This window comes from Gopherus flavomarginatus, chromosome 2 (genome assembly GCF_025201925.1).
Source record: "Gopherus flavomarginatus isolate rGopFla2 chromosome 2, rGopFla2.mat.asm, whole genome shotgun sequence".
Taxonomy (NCBI): Eukaryota; Metazoa; Chordata; order Testudines; family Testudinidae; genus Gopherus; species Gopherus flavomarginatus.
This window is the reverse complement of record NC_066618.1, coordinates 61,955,751-61,972,865: the sequence shown is the minus strand read 5'-3', so window position 1 is coordinate 61,972,865 and position 17,115 is coordinate 61,955,751. Positions and strand designations below refer to the sequence as shown.

Sequence of the window (17,115 nt, the reverse complement as noted above, 5' to 3'; positions counted from 1 at the left end):
TCCTGCTGCCAATTCTAGTGGAAAGAATGAGCCCCATACTGCTGCTCCTGCCTCTCTGGAGTGTGAGGGATGCTCCCCACCACTGAGACTTCCAACAACGGGCAGGGCCACAGGGAGCCCTGGAGGAGTCATGTTGCGGTGTGCCTATGGTACCAAATTGTCTTGATCCAGCTCTGGTCATAGTCTCATTGGTCCCCTCTCAGAGGGGAACATGCAACGGATCTCTGGAGCAGCTTGGGTACAGTGATTTCTACCTAAGTTTTCTCCGGCAGCTTTTTTATGTGGGAGAGAAACACAAGAAGGAATTGCATAGGAAAGTACAAATACAAGATTAAGTAGTTCTCACAAATTTCCCCTATAATTTGTATGCAACTCAGTAATGGTCATGACCTGAACAGACATGACACAAGCTGCCTTCACAGAACAGAGTCTCATATTTTAAGTTAATTATGAAAATGGTGTGTGCCAAACTCATTAAAACAATCATAGTTAATTTGCTTTCATTAACAGTAGTTTGCTAGTTGTCAGCAATTCAGGAAGCTAAGCAGTAATGGGGAAAGATTTTTTTTATTGCCAAATAAATCCCCACTCCATCATTCTTCTGTATCTTTATAGGGATCAACAATGCCATCCAAATTTGGCTGAGTTAATCATCTGCTTTTTACTTATGGAAATTAGATTTTGAGTATGGTAATAGTATGAATGCAGACTGGATATCAACAGAACATAAGTCCTCTATAGTCAAAAATCAGGAAATGCCATTTCAACTTTAACAACTTAGTCATTTCAAAATGCATTGGGCTGAGCTTTAAGTACCAAGTTCCCCTCTGGGGAAGATGATGACAAATCTTCTTTCTTGATGAAACTGGAACACTTATAAATGTGAGCACCCTACATCTATTAGCATGGGCGGGGGGAGAGTGTGTGCATGAACGCACATTGGCGTGTACGTATATATATATATACACACACACACACACACACACGTTACAATTTGATCAGACATTTTGTCTTCTACATCTTAAACAAGCAAATGTAATACAAAACCTGGTTTCACATTTTTCCCCTCCCCAATTTCTAGACTAAATGCAATTTATAATACTAAAATGACATATTTGAAAGCTGGTTATATAAGGGACCTTTTGAGATTTGAAATCGGGACTTCCCATACCACTTCAGTCTTTGGCTTCACCGCTGAGCTTTCCAACAACAGATCCATTTGTGAGGTAGCCTTATGTGATATGGACAACAGTCCACAAGGGTCTAGTGGCCAATAGCTCATTATGTATACTCTAGGCTGGGGTGGGCAAACTACGGCCCACGGGCTGCATCTGGCCCATCGGACCTTTTAATCCAGGCCTTGAGCTCCCGCCGGGCAGCAGGGTTGGGGGCTTGACCCACTCTGCGCAGCTCCCAGAAGCAGCAGCAGCAGCAGCAGCATGTCCCCCCCTCTGCTCCTACACATAGGGGCAGCCAGGGGTCGCCGTGTGCTGCCCCCGCCCCAAGCACCAGCTCTTCAGCTCCCATTGGTTGGAAACCATGGCCAATGGGAGCTGCGGGGGCAGTGCCTGCAGACAGGGCAGTGCACAGAGCTGCCTGGCTGTGCATCCATGTAAGAGCCGGACTGGGGACATGCTGCTGCTTCCAGGAGCTGCTCGAGGTAAGCACCGCCTGGAGCCTGCACCCCGACCTCCTCCCATGCCCCAACCCCAGGCCCCAGCCCAGAGCTCCCTTCCGCACCCTGAATTCATTCCTGGCCCCACCCCAGAGCCCGCACCTTCAGTCGGAGCCCTCAACCCCTCCCATGCCCCAAACCCCAATTTCGTGAGCATTCATGGCCCACCATACAATGTCCATACCCAGAAGTGGCCCTAAGGCCAAAATGTTTGCCCCCCTCCCCCCCCGCTCTAGGCCTCCAAATAGTCTGCTACTTTACCAGGAATCACAGAACTCGGGGCACCGGGAGATACTGAATCTGATCTCTGTTCCAACAGATGAAATGCCAAAACATTTGATAAAAATCTCTAAGGCTATGATGGACAGAGGCCACAATAGGGACTCAACACAGTGCTGAAACTTAAGGAGCTGAGACAAGTGTACCAGCAAGCCAAAGAATGAAATGGACGCTCACGGAGGGAGGGGCGACTGATGACTGTACTATTCCACGGTTCCCGCACTCTTCAAAAACCATTGGAATTCTTGGCTGAGCTCCCAAAGCCTGAAGGGTCAAAAACATTGTTGCGGGTGGTTCAGGGTATATGTCGTCACCCCCTCATCCGTGAAAGCAAAGGGAAAAAAATCCTCTCTCGCCTTTTTCCAATGTCACCGTATGTCTACTGGATGCTGCTGGCAGATGCGGTGCTGCAGAGCTACACAGCAGCATCCCCTTCCCTTCCCTTCCCTTCCGGACGGCAGACAGTGCAACATGAGTGGTATCTGTCATTGTCGTCCCGTGAGTGCTCCTGGCTGGCCTCGGTGAGGTCGGCCGGGGGTGACTGGGCAAAAATGGGAATGACTCCCAGGTCATTCTCTTCTTTAAGTTTTGTCTAATGGAGATTCAGTCCTGCCTGGAATATTATAGCAGCTGGAGGCTGTCCTCTCCTCCCTGCTTTGATCTCTGCTTGCAGAGGCAATAAAGTCAGTGTTGTTTCAAATTCCTGCATTCTTTATTACTTCATCACACAAATGGGGGGATAACTGCCACAGTAGCCCAGGAGAGGTGGGTGAGGAGGGAAGTAATGGGTGGGGTTGTTGCAGGGGCCCCCTAGAATGGCATGCAGCTCATCATTTCTGCGGGATGTCTGGGGCTCTGACCCAGAGCGTCCGTTTGCCTCTCTGGTTCTTTAGTAGGCTTGCCTGATAGTCTAGGCAGGACTGACTCTCCCTTTAGATAAAACTTAAAGAAGGGAATGACCTGGTGAGTCATTCCCGTTTTTGTCCATACGCCCCCGGCCGACCTCACCGAGGCTGGCTAGGAGCACCCATGACAGCAGCAGATGGTACAGTATAACTGGTAACTGTCATTGTCAATTTGCAAAGCAGCAGACAGTACAGTATGGCTGGTAACTGTCTTTGCTAACTTGCAAAACGCAAGGGGATGCTGCTGTGTAGCACTGCAGTACTGCGTCTGTTAGCAACATCCAGTAGACATACGGTGACAGTGAAAAAAGGCTGAACAGGCTCCATGGTTGCCGTGCTATGGCATCTGCCTGGGCAATGCAGGGAAAAGGGCGCAAAATGACTGTCTGCTGTTGCTTTCATGGAGGGAGGATTGAGTGATGACATTTACTCAAAATCACCTGCGACATTGTTTTTGCCCCATCATGCATTGGAATCTCAACCCAGAATTCCAATGGGTGGGGGAGACTGCGAGAACTATGAGATAGCTACCCACAGTGCAACGCTCTGGAAATCGACGCTAGCCTCAGTACATGGATGCACACTGCCAAATTAATGTGCTTAGTGTGGCCGCATGCACTCGACATTATACAATGTTTCCAAAAATCGGTTTCTGTAAAATCAGAATAATACCATAGTGTAGTCATATTGTGAAACCCTGATTCTTAATGCCAAGAAGTTAAAATACTGGGGTGAACCTTTGTCATTATTTGTTTATGTGTCCTACCCATCTCACTCCTTTCTGCATGTACTCTGTTACTACTCCATGCTGCTTTGCAGCCATGCCTAAAACTAGTCATTTTATTTCTAGTGGGAGCAATTTTGGGTGTATGAAAATATCTGGGTTATTCCTGACACTAAATAGAACTGCATAATGTAACAGCACATATAGCACCACCAAGAGCTTTCTCTATCTAGGTGCTTATATGGCCCCTATTATTGCAATATCTGATTGCCAGTTAAGGATTTAACTGGTTTATCCCTTCATGATGCCAATCCCATTATTAAATATATGTTGCACATATGGAGATCTGAGGCCCAGAAAGTTTGAGGGGCAGATTCCCTTCCCACATCTGCTCTATTTGCACCACTTAGGTGGCCCAAAGAGAGCAGAAGCCTCCTGCAAGTCCCCTGCTAGGGATACCCCTTATGAGGGAGAGTCGCCAGCAAGCTTAGACCTTCTTGCTGCATCTCCACGGAACTGTGGGAAAGGGGGATTGGCTGAAGCATACTGTGCTCTCGCTATCTCCAGCTGGCATAGAGGCCCTAAGAGACTATTGCTATGGCAGAAAAATCAGGGGCCCATAAGTGGCTTCTTGACATTCCCCCACTTGGTTGCACTCAGTGGAAGCTGGACACAGCAGAAAATCTTCCCCTAAATGATTTGTTCAGAACCACATGAGAACTCTGTTTCAGAGCTGGGAATTGAAGCCTGATCTTAACCACATCAGTACCAGGCACTTAAAGTAAAAATTGAACTAGCTGTCAAGGTAAAATGTTACCTGCTTCCTAAGTGACGATTTATAGAAAATGGCAGGAAAGGGGAAGAAAACCAGAACCAGACAAATCTTAACATTATGTTTTTCTAAGTCAGTGTTTCTTTGCTCTTTAAAAAAAAAAAAGATGAAGATCAATTTATTCATTGGCACCCCACCTTTCATTCAAAGGGAAAATGGCGTCAGTGGTTTCCATTAAAAATTAAAAATTTCTCTTATTTTATTTAGGGGCCCAAATTCATCCCTGATGCAACCCTAAGTTACACTAAGTTTAAATGTGACCTGTTGTTGTTATTTATAATAGCTGAGCTTATCGTGGTAAACTGGGTAAATTTCCCATCATCAGAAATTAACTATCTCAGTGAAATAATGTGATACGATAAATGCTCTGTTTTTAGTGGCATCCCCTGGTACTATGAGAAGCATTCTTATGGGAAACATGATTAAGAAAAAACACCACCTTACCTTTTCCTCTGGAGACTGTCCTGATTCGTCTCCTACAAGTAAATTCCTGGGCTGCATTTCCAAAAGAGTTTTGAAAAGATTCTCTGATGTCATTGTCAAGAATTCTATCTCAGCATTGGGATGGAGTCCATATAACACTGGGCTTTCAGCCGGAAGCATTTCATCTATGTACTTATGGTATCCAGCATAATCCAAATTTGGGGGTGCTAGGAAACCTGGTGCCAATGCAAGTTCTCCTTCAAGCTTCAAAAAGAGAATGAATAATGTTACTGTCAGTTCTTAAAAAAAAAAAAAATCCATTGTGCCAGGAATTAAGTTCACTGGAAGCCTGTTAGAGGGAGTTTGAGTGCAGGAGAGGGTTTGGGCTCTGGGAGGGAGTTTGGGTGCGGGAATATTGAGGGATTGGGCTCTGGGCTGGGGCAGAGGATTGGGGTGCAACAGAGGGTGAAGCACTTACCTCAAGCAGCTCCCAAAAGTGACCGGCACACTCCTCTGGCAGCGGCTCCTAGGTGGGGGGGCCGTGAGGTCTCTATGCACCACTGCTCACAAGAACTGCTCCCGAGCTCCCATTGGCTGCAGTTTCTGGCAAATGTGAGCTGTGGAGTCGGTGCTCAGGGCAGGGGCAGTGCATGGTAACTAACACACACACACACACACACACACACACACACACACACACACACACACACACACACACACACACACACACACTCTCTCTCTCTGCAGGGACATGCCGGGCACTTCTGGGAGTAGCGCAGAGCAAGGATGGACAGGAAACTGCCTTAGCCCCACTGCACTGCCAGTGATGGTGACGGCAGCCGGGGGCCCCCCAAGCCCTTTTAAATCACCTGGGGGAGGCAGGCGGGGACTGGAAAAACTCCAAGGGAGGCATGCAGGGGCAACAGGCAGAGCTGAGAGAGAGACTCGGCCCTGAATGTTGGTGGAGGCGGGCCCCCAGGCCCTGAATATTCCTGGAATGGGCACCACGGGTCCATATAACTCGCCACCCCAAGCTCCCCTCCTAGGTGGAGGCATGGTTGTGGGGGGCTTTGTGTTCTGCCCCTGTGCTGCCTCTGGGAATTGCGGCCAATAGGAGCTGCGGGAGCAGCACCTGCGGAAGGAGGCAGCGTGAAGAGTCACCTGGCCATACCCTCACCTAGGAGCTGGAGGGAAATGCCAGCTATTTCAGGGAGCAGCTTGAAGTAAGCACCTCCCAGAGCCCACACATCTCCCACACTCCAACCCCCTGCCCCAGCCCTGAGCCCCCTCCCACACCCCACACCCCCCCCACACCCCAACCCCAGCTGTGAGCCCCCTTCCACACAAACTCCATTCCAGAGCCTGCACCCCCCTCCCTCCCTCTGAACCCCTCAGCCCTACCGCAGAGCCTTCGCCCCCAACCCAGAGCCCATACTGCCTCCCACACCATATACCCCTCCCTTAGCCTCGAGTTCCCTCCTACACTCCAGATCCCTCATTTATGGCCTCACCCCAGAGCCTGCACCCCCAGCCAGAGCCCTCACCCCCTGCCGCAACCCAACCCCCTGCCCAGCCTGGTGAAAATGAGTGAGTGAGTGAGGGTGGGGGAGAGCACACAATGGGGGGGGGAGATAGATTGCATGGGGGCGGGGCCTCAGAGAAGGGGTGGGGCAGGGGCAGGGGCAGTGAAAGGGTATGCGGTTTTCTGCAATTGGAAACTTGGCAACTCTAACTACAGACTTCACCTACAATGATCATCTCAAGGTACCACTTTAAAATAGACCTAAGGTTTCCAGTAAAATTCTATTCTACCTTCAGTTAAAGGGTACTCTCTTATTTAGTCTATATTGTCTAGTCTCTTTTTGTCCTGGTCTACACTCAGGGGGAGGGGGCATGATCGACCTAAGGTAAGCAACTTCAGCTACGCAAATAGCATAGCTGAAGTCAGTGCATCTTAGATCAACTTACCTGGCTGTGAGGATGGCAGGAAGTCGACTACTGCTGCTCCCTCGTCAACTCTGCTTCCACCTCTCGCGAGCTGGAGTTCCGGAGTCAACGGGGAGTGCGTTCGGGGATCGACTTATCTGTGTCTAGATGAGACACAATAAATCGATCCCCAATGGATCGATCTCTACTCGCCGATCTGGCCGGTAGTGAAGACCTGTCCTTTGGTGGGCACTTAAAATAGGTCTAACTGTATTTTTTCCAGATTCATACGCATAACAGGGCACTGCAAGCTGTGGTTTATAGTAGGAACCCATTGCTTCTTTGTCTTTGGTCACATGCTAACCACCACATACAACATAAGGCAAAATCTCAGTACAACACTCACGCCATCCTGCCTTATTGATTAAATTTGCAGCTAATGAATTCACCAGGAGTGCCAATAAGTAAAGACAAGTCACTTTTCCAGCTAAACATAAAAAGACACCCACACTGATTAAATCTATTTGTTGCCAGATCCGTTTGTGTTTATTTGGCTGCCAGTCAATAAAAGAGTTCTTGTTTCCTCTGGTAATTTAGGGGAGTAACACTGTCCTATTACAGCAAAAGCTTGAAAATGTATCATCTCATTATTTAAAACATCAGTGGATCTGTACTCAGGGTTGGGTACCTAAACTTTCCAAAGGGCATACAAATACCAGTGATTCTCCTCAGGTTTCACCACCTATATTTATTTTACAATTATTTGAATGAAAGTTCAGGCTTATGAAGGTTAATGGACTGCCTAGGCTGGAAACAGTAATTCTTTACTTATCCATAGGCTAGACACAGAGCAGGAACAGCAGAATGAGCTTCCCACACTAACCCCATGACCTCAGCTGTCATTTGGAGAAATCAGCCTCTGCAGAGGTCAGAAGTACAGTAGTGTTTATCCTTCCATCTCCATGGTAACTAACTCCAGCATCTTCTTCTGAATAGTGACTACCAATTGTATTAAACTGAGTGTGGCTTTTTGACATATGAAAACCTGCTCATTAGGGATTGAGGAGACACAAGCACACTCATTTCACTTAGAACTTCAAGGCAGACATCAACTGCAGTGCCAAGGGTGAAAAGTGCATTTCCCCTAAGTTATCCAAGCTCTAGAAATGATCTGCTCAAGGCTTACATGTTAATTCTCCCCTGCCCCCCCCACCCATAAACTGTTTGGACAAGGCAAAATAATAAAAGTGTAAAGGCCATTTTAAAAATTTGTTCACCACTCTTTTCAGTATAGTCGTTTCGCCACTCTTTGAGTAGTCAATAAACTTGAGAGAAGCAGCCAGAGAAATTTAGAGTAAAGTAATACCAACCCAGTCACTGGGATTTGTAGAAAGAAAGTTAGGTAAATCCAGGATTTTTCATGCCTTATGTTCTGTCACAACACTGAAACAACTAACTGTGCTTATAATGCAGAAGCTGTGGTTTTAGAAACATTTTTGGAAATTTTGAATGTTGGACGGATGGACAATGCTGTCCAACTCCAGATTTCTAAGATGAAAATACATTGTGTTACACAATCTGGTAGTAGTGGTGGTGGTGTGGAGGGGTTTGCTATAGCTGCAGCTAAAAGTCAGAAATTCAGTAGGAGTGGCAGAAAGGGAGAAGCGGTCTATTATTGCTTCTCATATTCTGAAAACACCGGAAAAGGAGGGAAAGCCATTCTTCTCTTTTCATGAGCAAGAAAAGAAAATATAAGACAAGTAAGTGTAGTTTCTTGGGTGTCTGGTACGTGTGTCACTTGGTAGTGCTATCACTGAAGTATCTTTCAATTGTGCAGCTTTTCTACCCCACCAAGAGTTTTCAAAACATGAGTGCATCAAAGAGGGAGTAATTTTTAATAGGAAAACCCGTTACCTAAATGCACTGTTCAGAATGCAGTTCAGTTGGCCACTCTATACACTATATAGTATTGTTACAAAACACTTAATACATGTTGCTAAACTACAAGTATTTGCAAAAGCACTTAAGTAAGCAATATGCCAAGTTACAAAAGCCTTGCAGACGATTTTTTTGTGTGATGAAGTACTGCACTCATTACAAATTGGATCATTTATTCCAAGACAGATATACAAGATTTTTGTATGGATGGGGTGGGGCTGAGTGTCACCTCAAAATGCTTCAGCTCTTAGCAAATCAGATCAAATATTCATCATGATGTTTAATGTATTAAAACTAAATATAAAATATTTTATTTCTTGTAATATTTAAAAAGTAGAGCTCTTTAGGTATATATAAAAAATTACCATAGCTGGGCTCATGAATTCCTCTAAATACATATGACACAGCTTGCGGTCCCAGTCATCAGTGATGTGTCCACCATACATAATCTCACCGAAGAGATAACGCAAATCTTCCCACAGAACCTACCGAAGATAATGGAATGCATAATTAAACAAACAACTCAGCATTCCAAAGGACAAACCAAAGTCACACAGAATAATAATGCATGAAAAATGCTTCATCGGAACAAAAGAAAATCAAAACACTTTCCTGAGAAGTTGCATTCATTAGATGCTGTCATTATTTTGTATTTAGAAAAGAATGATACTGCAGAGTGTTTTTTTTTAATTCCAGTTATATGTGTACATATAAATATCTGATTAAAAAATATCAGGGTTACAGTTAAAAATCACTAATTGTGCAAACCAATATCAATTGAGCCACAAGTCATGATTTTCATCCTAGCCCTTATAAAAATCTTTTAAGGAGCAGAGTACATTTTAATAACACTACATGAGGTAAGAGAACATAACTCATTGATGAATATATGTATTTCCCTATCCAGACCTTTGAAACCATAGTCCTTATGAGCAACTGGACGGAAACCTACTAACTACTATGTTTGTTTTAAGGAGGAAAACAAAAACTTTTATCTGATTGTAGTTTTTTATATCTTCTCTCTAGAAAATGCTGAGGAAGTAAAAGTCTAGATTATTTGAATTTGGGATGCATTCAAGAATTTCAGTAAGAATGGAATTAATATTTATGTCATCACTACCAAATCGCTTGAGGGTTATGTTAATTGCGGTTATGGTCATAGTGCCATACCTTCAGCTTCTGATTAATGATAGTAGCATATTTCACTCAAGAAACCACTGTCTCTTTTTTAAAAAATTTGGCTTAGCAAGATTCAAAGCCTCTCTTTGCTATCCTTGATATGCCAGTTTGTGATGAAGCCTTTCCAGACAGAAACCTTTACACCCTCAGGGACAGTATTTGCCTCCTAAGAGTTCAAATAAAAACTTAATTATAGGCTTTGTATGTTGCATGATATGACAGAGCCGAACAAGTAAAATAGCTACAGCTATTCCAGTGTGCTTGCTACAAGTTTATTTGGATTTGAATAGGTGAAAGTCTTATTGCACCCTCCTTTTAAACTGGTTTGAACTGAATGAAAAAGAGAAAGAAGTCACCAGAATGTAATAAACTATGCTACATACTGTCTCAGGAAAGGCTGAACAGCATATTTCTAAGAAGAATATTAACAACTTTTGGTTCAGAATAAAAAAGAATAAACTTGCAATTAAACAAGTTTTTCTCCTTATTGGCTACAAAAATGCAACTAATACATTCCTCAATCTACTATATATTTATTTCAATGCACTGGTATTTGTTGGTAAGGAAATTGCCTTTTCTCTTTGTGCCAGATAACGTTGTTCAAAGTCTGTGCGTCTTAGAAGAGTATAACAATATTCTAATTCAGTATAACCTCAATTAGCCACATGTCATGGGGGACATTGACAATGTTTAGATAATCAAGGCTTCTGATTTAAGAGAGAAATTTCAATGTAATCACGAGAGATCAGGGACATGTTCTCTGTTTTGGATAAAAGGGCTTTTTGGATAACAGGTTTGCATAATTAACATTGTACTGTGTAGGAAATTAGCCTGACGTGTTTATGGAGAGAGAAATTCAACCTCCACACTACTCAAGTCCTGCACAGGGGCTATGCTGTAGGAGGAGTTTACCTGCTGAACAGCTGCACAGGGGCGCCTACACAATTGCATGCCACAGGAAAGGTCTCATATATACTGGTACAGCAGGCCACATAGTAGAAGGATCAAACGGCTCCAGTACTGTACACGGCTGGTCACTGTTCTATTCCATATACTTGAAAAACAAGTGTGGTAGATGAAGGAGTGGCTTGAACAGAAGCCCTGCAACTGGGTCCTGTGTTGATTTTGTCTCCATAACCACTCTGAATTCCACTTGGAGAGAGTTCATATACTTGGGCTTTGTGTAGGCGAAGGGAATTTCACCCATAGCTGACACAACCCAATCCATTTCCCTAAAAGCCACAAGAGAATTAAGTGTCCAAAGATGAGGTCCTCAGCTGGTGTAAATTGTCATAGGACCAATGAAGCTGTGACAATTTTTACCCTAGTTGAGAATCTGCCTCCCAGTCTTCAACACGGACTTTGTGCTCCATGGGTTAATCCTTGCTCATCTAACTCACTAATGCAAGTAGCCCCTTGAGTAAGGTGAGCAGGATTTGGCTCTGTCTTCACACTATGTTTGATTGCTTTTAAGACTCCTTTTTTCCTCTTGTATCTACATTTTTAAATGACCATAAAGCCACAATGCAATGTGATGAAACCTGCTCACCCACAAATTATTAATATGAAAAGTATGCAATACTGCCAAAAGGAAAGGTTAAGTAATTCTCTCTCCTACCCCCCACCTGAACTAGTATTTATATAATAAGATTCCAGGAATGTCACACTGTGTGTCCCTCTGAAGCCTAAAATGTCTGTGGACTCCGTGTGAAGCAATGGAGGCAGCTACAAGTATGGCCAAGAACTCTTTTTATTCAAAACATCACCAGATTGAATAATCTCTGGTTGTTGTGGTCTGTTACCATATAGTTTTTTTTTAAGTTTTCAACCATTTTTTACTTTACAGCTTATACCCAGGCAGCGTACAGCTACAGTAAGGCGGTGTGGCATAGACACATAAGAGTCGTAGGCCAAGTCTACACTATCACTTACTTTGGTATAACTTACGTTGCTCAGTGGTGTGAATAAGCTACCCCTCCGAGTGACAAGTTACATCAACCCAAGCACCACTGTGGACAGGACTATGTCAGTACGAGAGCTTCTCCCGCCAGTGTAGCTACCACCTCAAGCAGAGGTGGATTTACGACACCAACAGGAGAGCTCTCTCCCACCAGCATAGAGTGTTTTCACCAGATGTAGCAATGTACTTCTACTGTAGACTAGCCCATTGATAAGTATGATATCAGAAGCAACTCAACCAATCACCATCCTTACTTTTCAGCTAATTTGCAGGTAACAGTTTAATTGATTATATATGGGAGACTGCACAAATGGTGGATTACTTGGCCAAACTGCCACACCTGTGCACCCATCTGCACCCACACAAATCAACAGAACCACCCACACAACTAGCAACGTCTGTTGAGTCAGTGTGAAGTGATGGAAACAACAAGAAGTGTCATTGAGAGCTCTTTTTGTTTAGAATATCATTAGATTCAATCACCGCTCAGATTCGTGGTCTGTTACCAACCAATGTTTAAATTCTCAGCCATTTTTGGCCTCTTTTTAATTTTTGTTTTAAACACACACATGACTTTACAAATTATACCCATATGACAGCATGGCTTTCAGCTACTAGTAGCTACTTATTAAGCTTATGAGTAGTTATTTTGAGAACAGAGCCTAAAGAGAAAAGGAGATTTATCAGTAAAGAAAAATAAGGGTTGGAAAAAGCTGATTTTACAGAGTCATTTTCTAAACGAGAAGAGAAAGTTACTCACCTTGCAGTAACTGAGGTTCTTCGATATGTGTCCCCCTGTGGGTGCTCCACTCTAGGTGATGGTGCATCCCAGCGCTGTCAATCAGAGATTTTCGGTAGCAGTGCCTGGTTGGGGCGCATGCACCCAGATGGTATCTCCCGTCTAGTTGGAATCTTCCTGAGTGCGTGCGCCCCACATCCTCCTCAGTTCCTTCTTGGCCGTGGAGCATCATACTAGTACTCCAAAGTAGAGGGGAGGAGGGCGGGGAGTGGAGCACCCACAGGGACACACATCTCGAAGAACCTCAGTTACTGCAAGGTGAGTAACTTTCTCTTCTTCTTTGAGTGCTGTCCCTGTGGGTGCTCCACTCTAGGTGAATGTGCAGAAGTACCCACTAAGGTTGGTGGGACTTTGGAGATACAGCAGGGAGTACTGAAGATAGTACTGTATGGCCTACTATTGCGTCTGCCGTGGTGTCTTGCATGAGAGCATAGTGTTTTGCAAACGTGTGTTCAGATGACCATGTAGCCGCCTTGCAGATATCAGGAATGGGAACGTTGTGTAAGAAGGCAATGGATGCCGACATGGCTCTAGTGGAATGAGTTCTAATGTTGTCGGGCGGTTGAAGATTCTTCGCAGTCAGAGATCCACTTGGATAGACATTGTTTAGAGATAGCCGTGCCCTTTGATCTTTCAGCAATGGAAACGAAGAGTCGTGGAGACTTGCGAAATGGTTTAGTCCGTTCTAAATAAAATGCAATTGCTCTCCTCACGTCGAGAGTATGCAGAGTTGCATCCTGCGGAGTTCTGTGAGGTTTGGGATAGAAAGTAGGTAAGTATATAGGTTGGCTGAGGTGGAAGGTCGACACCACCTTAGGAAGAAATTTAGGATGTCGTCTCAAAGTGACTTTATCTTTGGAGAAGACTGTGTAGGGAGGGTGGGCCATGAGGGCGCTCATTTCACCAGCTCTCCTTGCTGATGTTATGGCAACTAGGAAAGCCACCTTCATGGACATATGGAGGTGAGAGGAGATAGCCAATGGCTCAAATGGAGGTTTCATGAGGGCATGAAGAATGAGGTTAAGATTCCATGTAGCCACTGTTGGATGAATTTCAGGGTAAAGATTTTGCAGGCCAGCGAGAAAGCGTTTAATGGTGGGGTGTGTAAAGAGTGAGTACCCATCCAATAGGTCATGGAAGGTGGTAAGCGCCGCCAGGTGCACTTTGATGGAGCTGATTGAGAGTCCGTTTTGTTTTAGTTTCAGGAGGTAGTCTAGAATGTTAGGGAGGGTCACATTATTGGGTGCTAAATGGTTATGCGAGCACCAAAGAGCGAAACATCTCCACTTCTGAAGGTAGGTTTTACGAGTGGAGTCTCTCCTACTGTGCAAGAGGACATATTGGACCTGCTCGGAACAGGTTAGTTCATGGGTTTGGAACCATGAAGGAACCAGGCTGTGAGGTCGAGCTTTTGGAGCTAGGGGTGAAGGACTCGTCCGTTGTCCTGGCAAAGGAGGTCTGGTCAGTTGGGGAGAGCCCACGGGTGACGGGAGGACATGCAGAGAAGGTAGGGGTACCACGTCTGTCTCGGCCAAGCCGGGGCAATAAGGATGACCTGGGCCTTGTCGTCCGTGATCTTCTGAAGAACCCTGTGTAGTAGAGGGATAGGTGAGAAGGCGTACAGGAGGCAGTTGTTCCATGGGATGAGGAATGCATTCCCTAAGGATGCAGTCCCAAGTCCCGCCCTGGAGCAAAACAGAGGGCATTTCCGGTTTCGAGTCGTGGCAAAGAGATCTATGGATGGCATGCCCCAGTGGGAGAAGAGCTGTTGGAGTACTGCTGGGTGCAGTTCCCATTCGTGCTCCGTCGAGAAGTGTCTGCTGAGTGCGTCGGCAGTTGTGTTGTGACAGCCTGGTCGGTAGGAAGCGATGATCTCTATTTGATGTCGTATGCACCAATTCCATAGTCGAATGGCTTCCATGCAGAGGGAATGTGATCGGGCTCCTCCTTGTCTGTTTATGTAATACATACATGCTATGTTGTCTGTTAAGACTCACAGGTATTTGTTCTTTATGAGGGGAAGAAAGTGAAGGCATGCTCTCCTCACTGCTCTGAGCTCTAAGAGATTTATGTGTAGATGTGTCTCTGATGCAGACCACCGGTCTTGTGCCCTGTGTTCCCCTAGATGTGCTCCCCAACCAATAAGGGAAGCGTCCATGGTGAGCATGAGCGTTGGGAATCGTTGCTGGAAGGAAACCCCTGTGCAGAGGTTTTCTGGACTTCTCCACCATTGTAGGGAAGTTATAACATGAGGTGGAGGAGTTAGCAGCATCCCTAAGGGATGTCTGCTGGGTTTCAAACTGGAGGTGAGCCAGCCCTGGAGGCATCTCATATGTAGCCTGGCATGTTGAACCACGAAGGTGGTAGCTGCCATGTGACCAAGGAGCTGTAGGCAGATTCTTGCTTGCATCCTGGGACGAATAGAGAGCGTATGTATGAGCTGCGTGATAGCGAGGAATCTGTTGTATGGAAGTGAGGTTGAGTCGAGATGAGCTCCTATGAATTCGATCTGTTGCGTAGGTATCAGTGTAGATTTTTGAATGTTTATTTGGAGGCCTAGGCTGTGAAAAATGGAGATGGCGAAGCACGTGGCTTGAAGTGTCTCGCCATAGGAGTCGCCCCTGATGAGGCAATCGTCCAGGTAGGGGAAAAGTGTGACCCCGTGTTTGCGGAGGTGAGCCACAACCACGGCTAGGGTCTTGGAAAAAACTCTTGGAGCCGTGGAGAGTCCAAAAGGGAGAACTCTGTACTGGAAGTGATCCTGACCGATTGTGAATCGTAGGAAGTGTCTGTGAGCTGGATGTATTGATATATGGAAGTAAGCATCTTGTAGGTCGAGGGCTGTGAACCAGTCCCCTTGATCCAATGCAGGTATTATTGTGCCCAATGTAACCATCTTGAATCTTTGTGTCCTCAGAAATTTGTTCAGTCGGCATAGATCTAGTATAGGCCTCCATACCTCGGTTTTCTTCTGCGTTAGAAAGTAATGGGAGTAGAACCCTGTCCCTTGATGTTGCGTCGGCACAGGTTCCACTGCGCCTAGTTGCAGAAGGTGTGCCACTTCTGTGCGAAGTAATTGTTCGTGAGAGGGGTCCCTGAAGAGGGACGGGGAAGGGTAGGATATGAACGGGATGGAGTAACCGGTCCGAACTATTTAGAGGACCCAGCGGTCCTGTGTAATCCGCTGCCAAGCATGTTGGAAGTACTGGAGGCGGTGGCCAAATGGACAAGTAAGTGGTGGAATCAAGGGGTGGTCATGCAGACCCTCGACCAAAGCTTCAAAACTGTTGTTTATTGCCTGGTGGACGGAAGGTGGTGGCTTGATTTTGATTTTGTCTGCATTTGGGAGGTCTAGTACAATTCCTAGTTGTGTCATATGGTCTGGATTGAGGGCGATAGTACTGATGTGTGCGTGGTCTTTGGTATGGTTGGTATCATTGTCTCCTGGGAAGTGATGGGTGAATGCCCAGGGTGCGCAGTGTCGCTCTTGAATCTTTCATGGTGTGGAGGAGTTCATCAGTTTTTTTCGAAAAGAGTTTGTCCTTATCAAAGGGGAGGTCCTCCACTTTGGCCTGGAGCTCTTTAGGAATGCCTGACGCAGAGAGCCATGAGGATCTGCGCATAACCACAGCAGTTGCAGTGGTACGGGCTGCTGTGTCTGCCGTGTCTAAGGACGCCTGTAGGGCCGTTCTGGAGATCAGTTGTCCCTCAGACAGGATTGATTTGAAGTCTGCTCTTCTGTCCTCTGGGATGTATGAGGCAAATTCGAGAAGCTTATTATAATTATCAAAATCATAGCTGGCAAGGAGAGCAGAATAGTTTGCAATCCTGAATTGTAGTGTAGAGGATGTATAAACCTTGCACCCCAGGACATCAAGGCGTCTAAGGTCCTTGTCTTGTGGGGTTGGTTGATATTGTGACTGTTTAGTTCGCTGTGTAACTGCATCAATGACAAGAAAGTTCGGTGGTGGATGAGAAAATAGGAAGTCTGCATCCTTTGCAGGAACGTAGTATTTACGTTCGATCTTCTTACAAGTTGGTACTAGAGAAGCTGGAGTTTGCCAGAGGGTGTCAGCTGGCTCCATGAGTGCTTCATTTATAGGGAGCGCGATTTTCGAGGGCACAGACGGTTGAAGAATTTTGAGGAGTTTGTGCTGATTCTCCTGAACCTCTTCTAAGGGGATATCCTGACTGAGTGCAACTCTCCTGAAAAGTTCTTGAAATTGTTTGCAGTCGTCCATGGTCTGTGGAGGTGGAGGGAGGATGGCTTCATCTGAGGCTAATGGAGAGTTAGGGTTAGGTGAGTCAGGATATGGTGCGTAGCTCCCAGTCTTAGGAGGGGGCTCAGGCACCTGGAAGTGGATGGAGCAGGAGATTGAGGCACCGAAGGAAGATGATTGGTAGGAGGATTCTGCCACGGGTACCCCTGAGGCCAAGGCATGGGGTAGGAAAACCCAGGCATCGCCCACGGGGGG

At 45.7% G+C, this 17,115-nt stretch overlaps 1 protein-coding gene across 3 annotated transcripts in view; it reads right to left on the bottom strand.

Moving 5' to 3' along the window:
- DNAH11 (dynein axonemal heavy chain 11) overlaps nt 1-17,115 on the bottom strand; it is a 299,093-nt gene that overhangs the window by 8,666 nt on the left and 273,312 nt on the right. For all 3 annotated transcript variants that reach the window (XM_050938580.1, XM_050938578.1, XM_050938579.1), the window contains 2 exons: nt 9,068-9,187; nt 4,860-5,102 (listed from right to left, as the gene is read on the bottom strand). In XM_050938580.1, the coding sequence (XP_050794537.1) occupies nt 4,860-5,102; nt 9,068-9,187 (363 nt within the window). The remainder of the gene's footprint in view (nt 1-4,859; nt 5,103-9,067; nt 9,188-17,115) is intronic.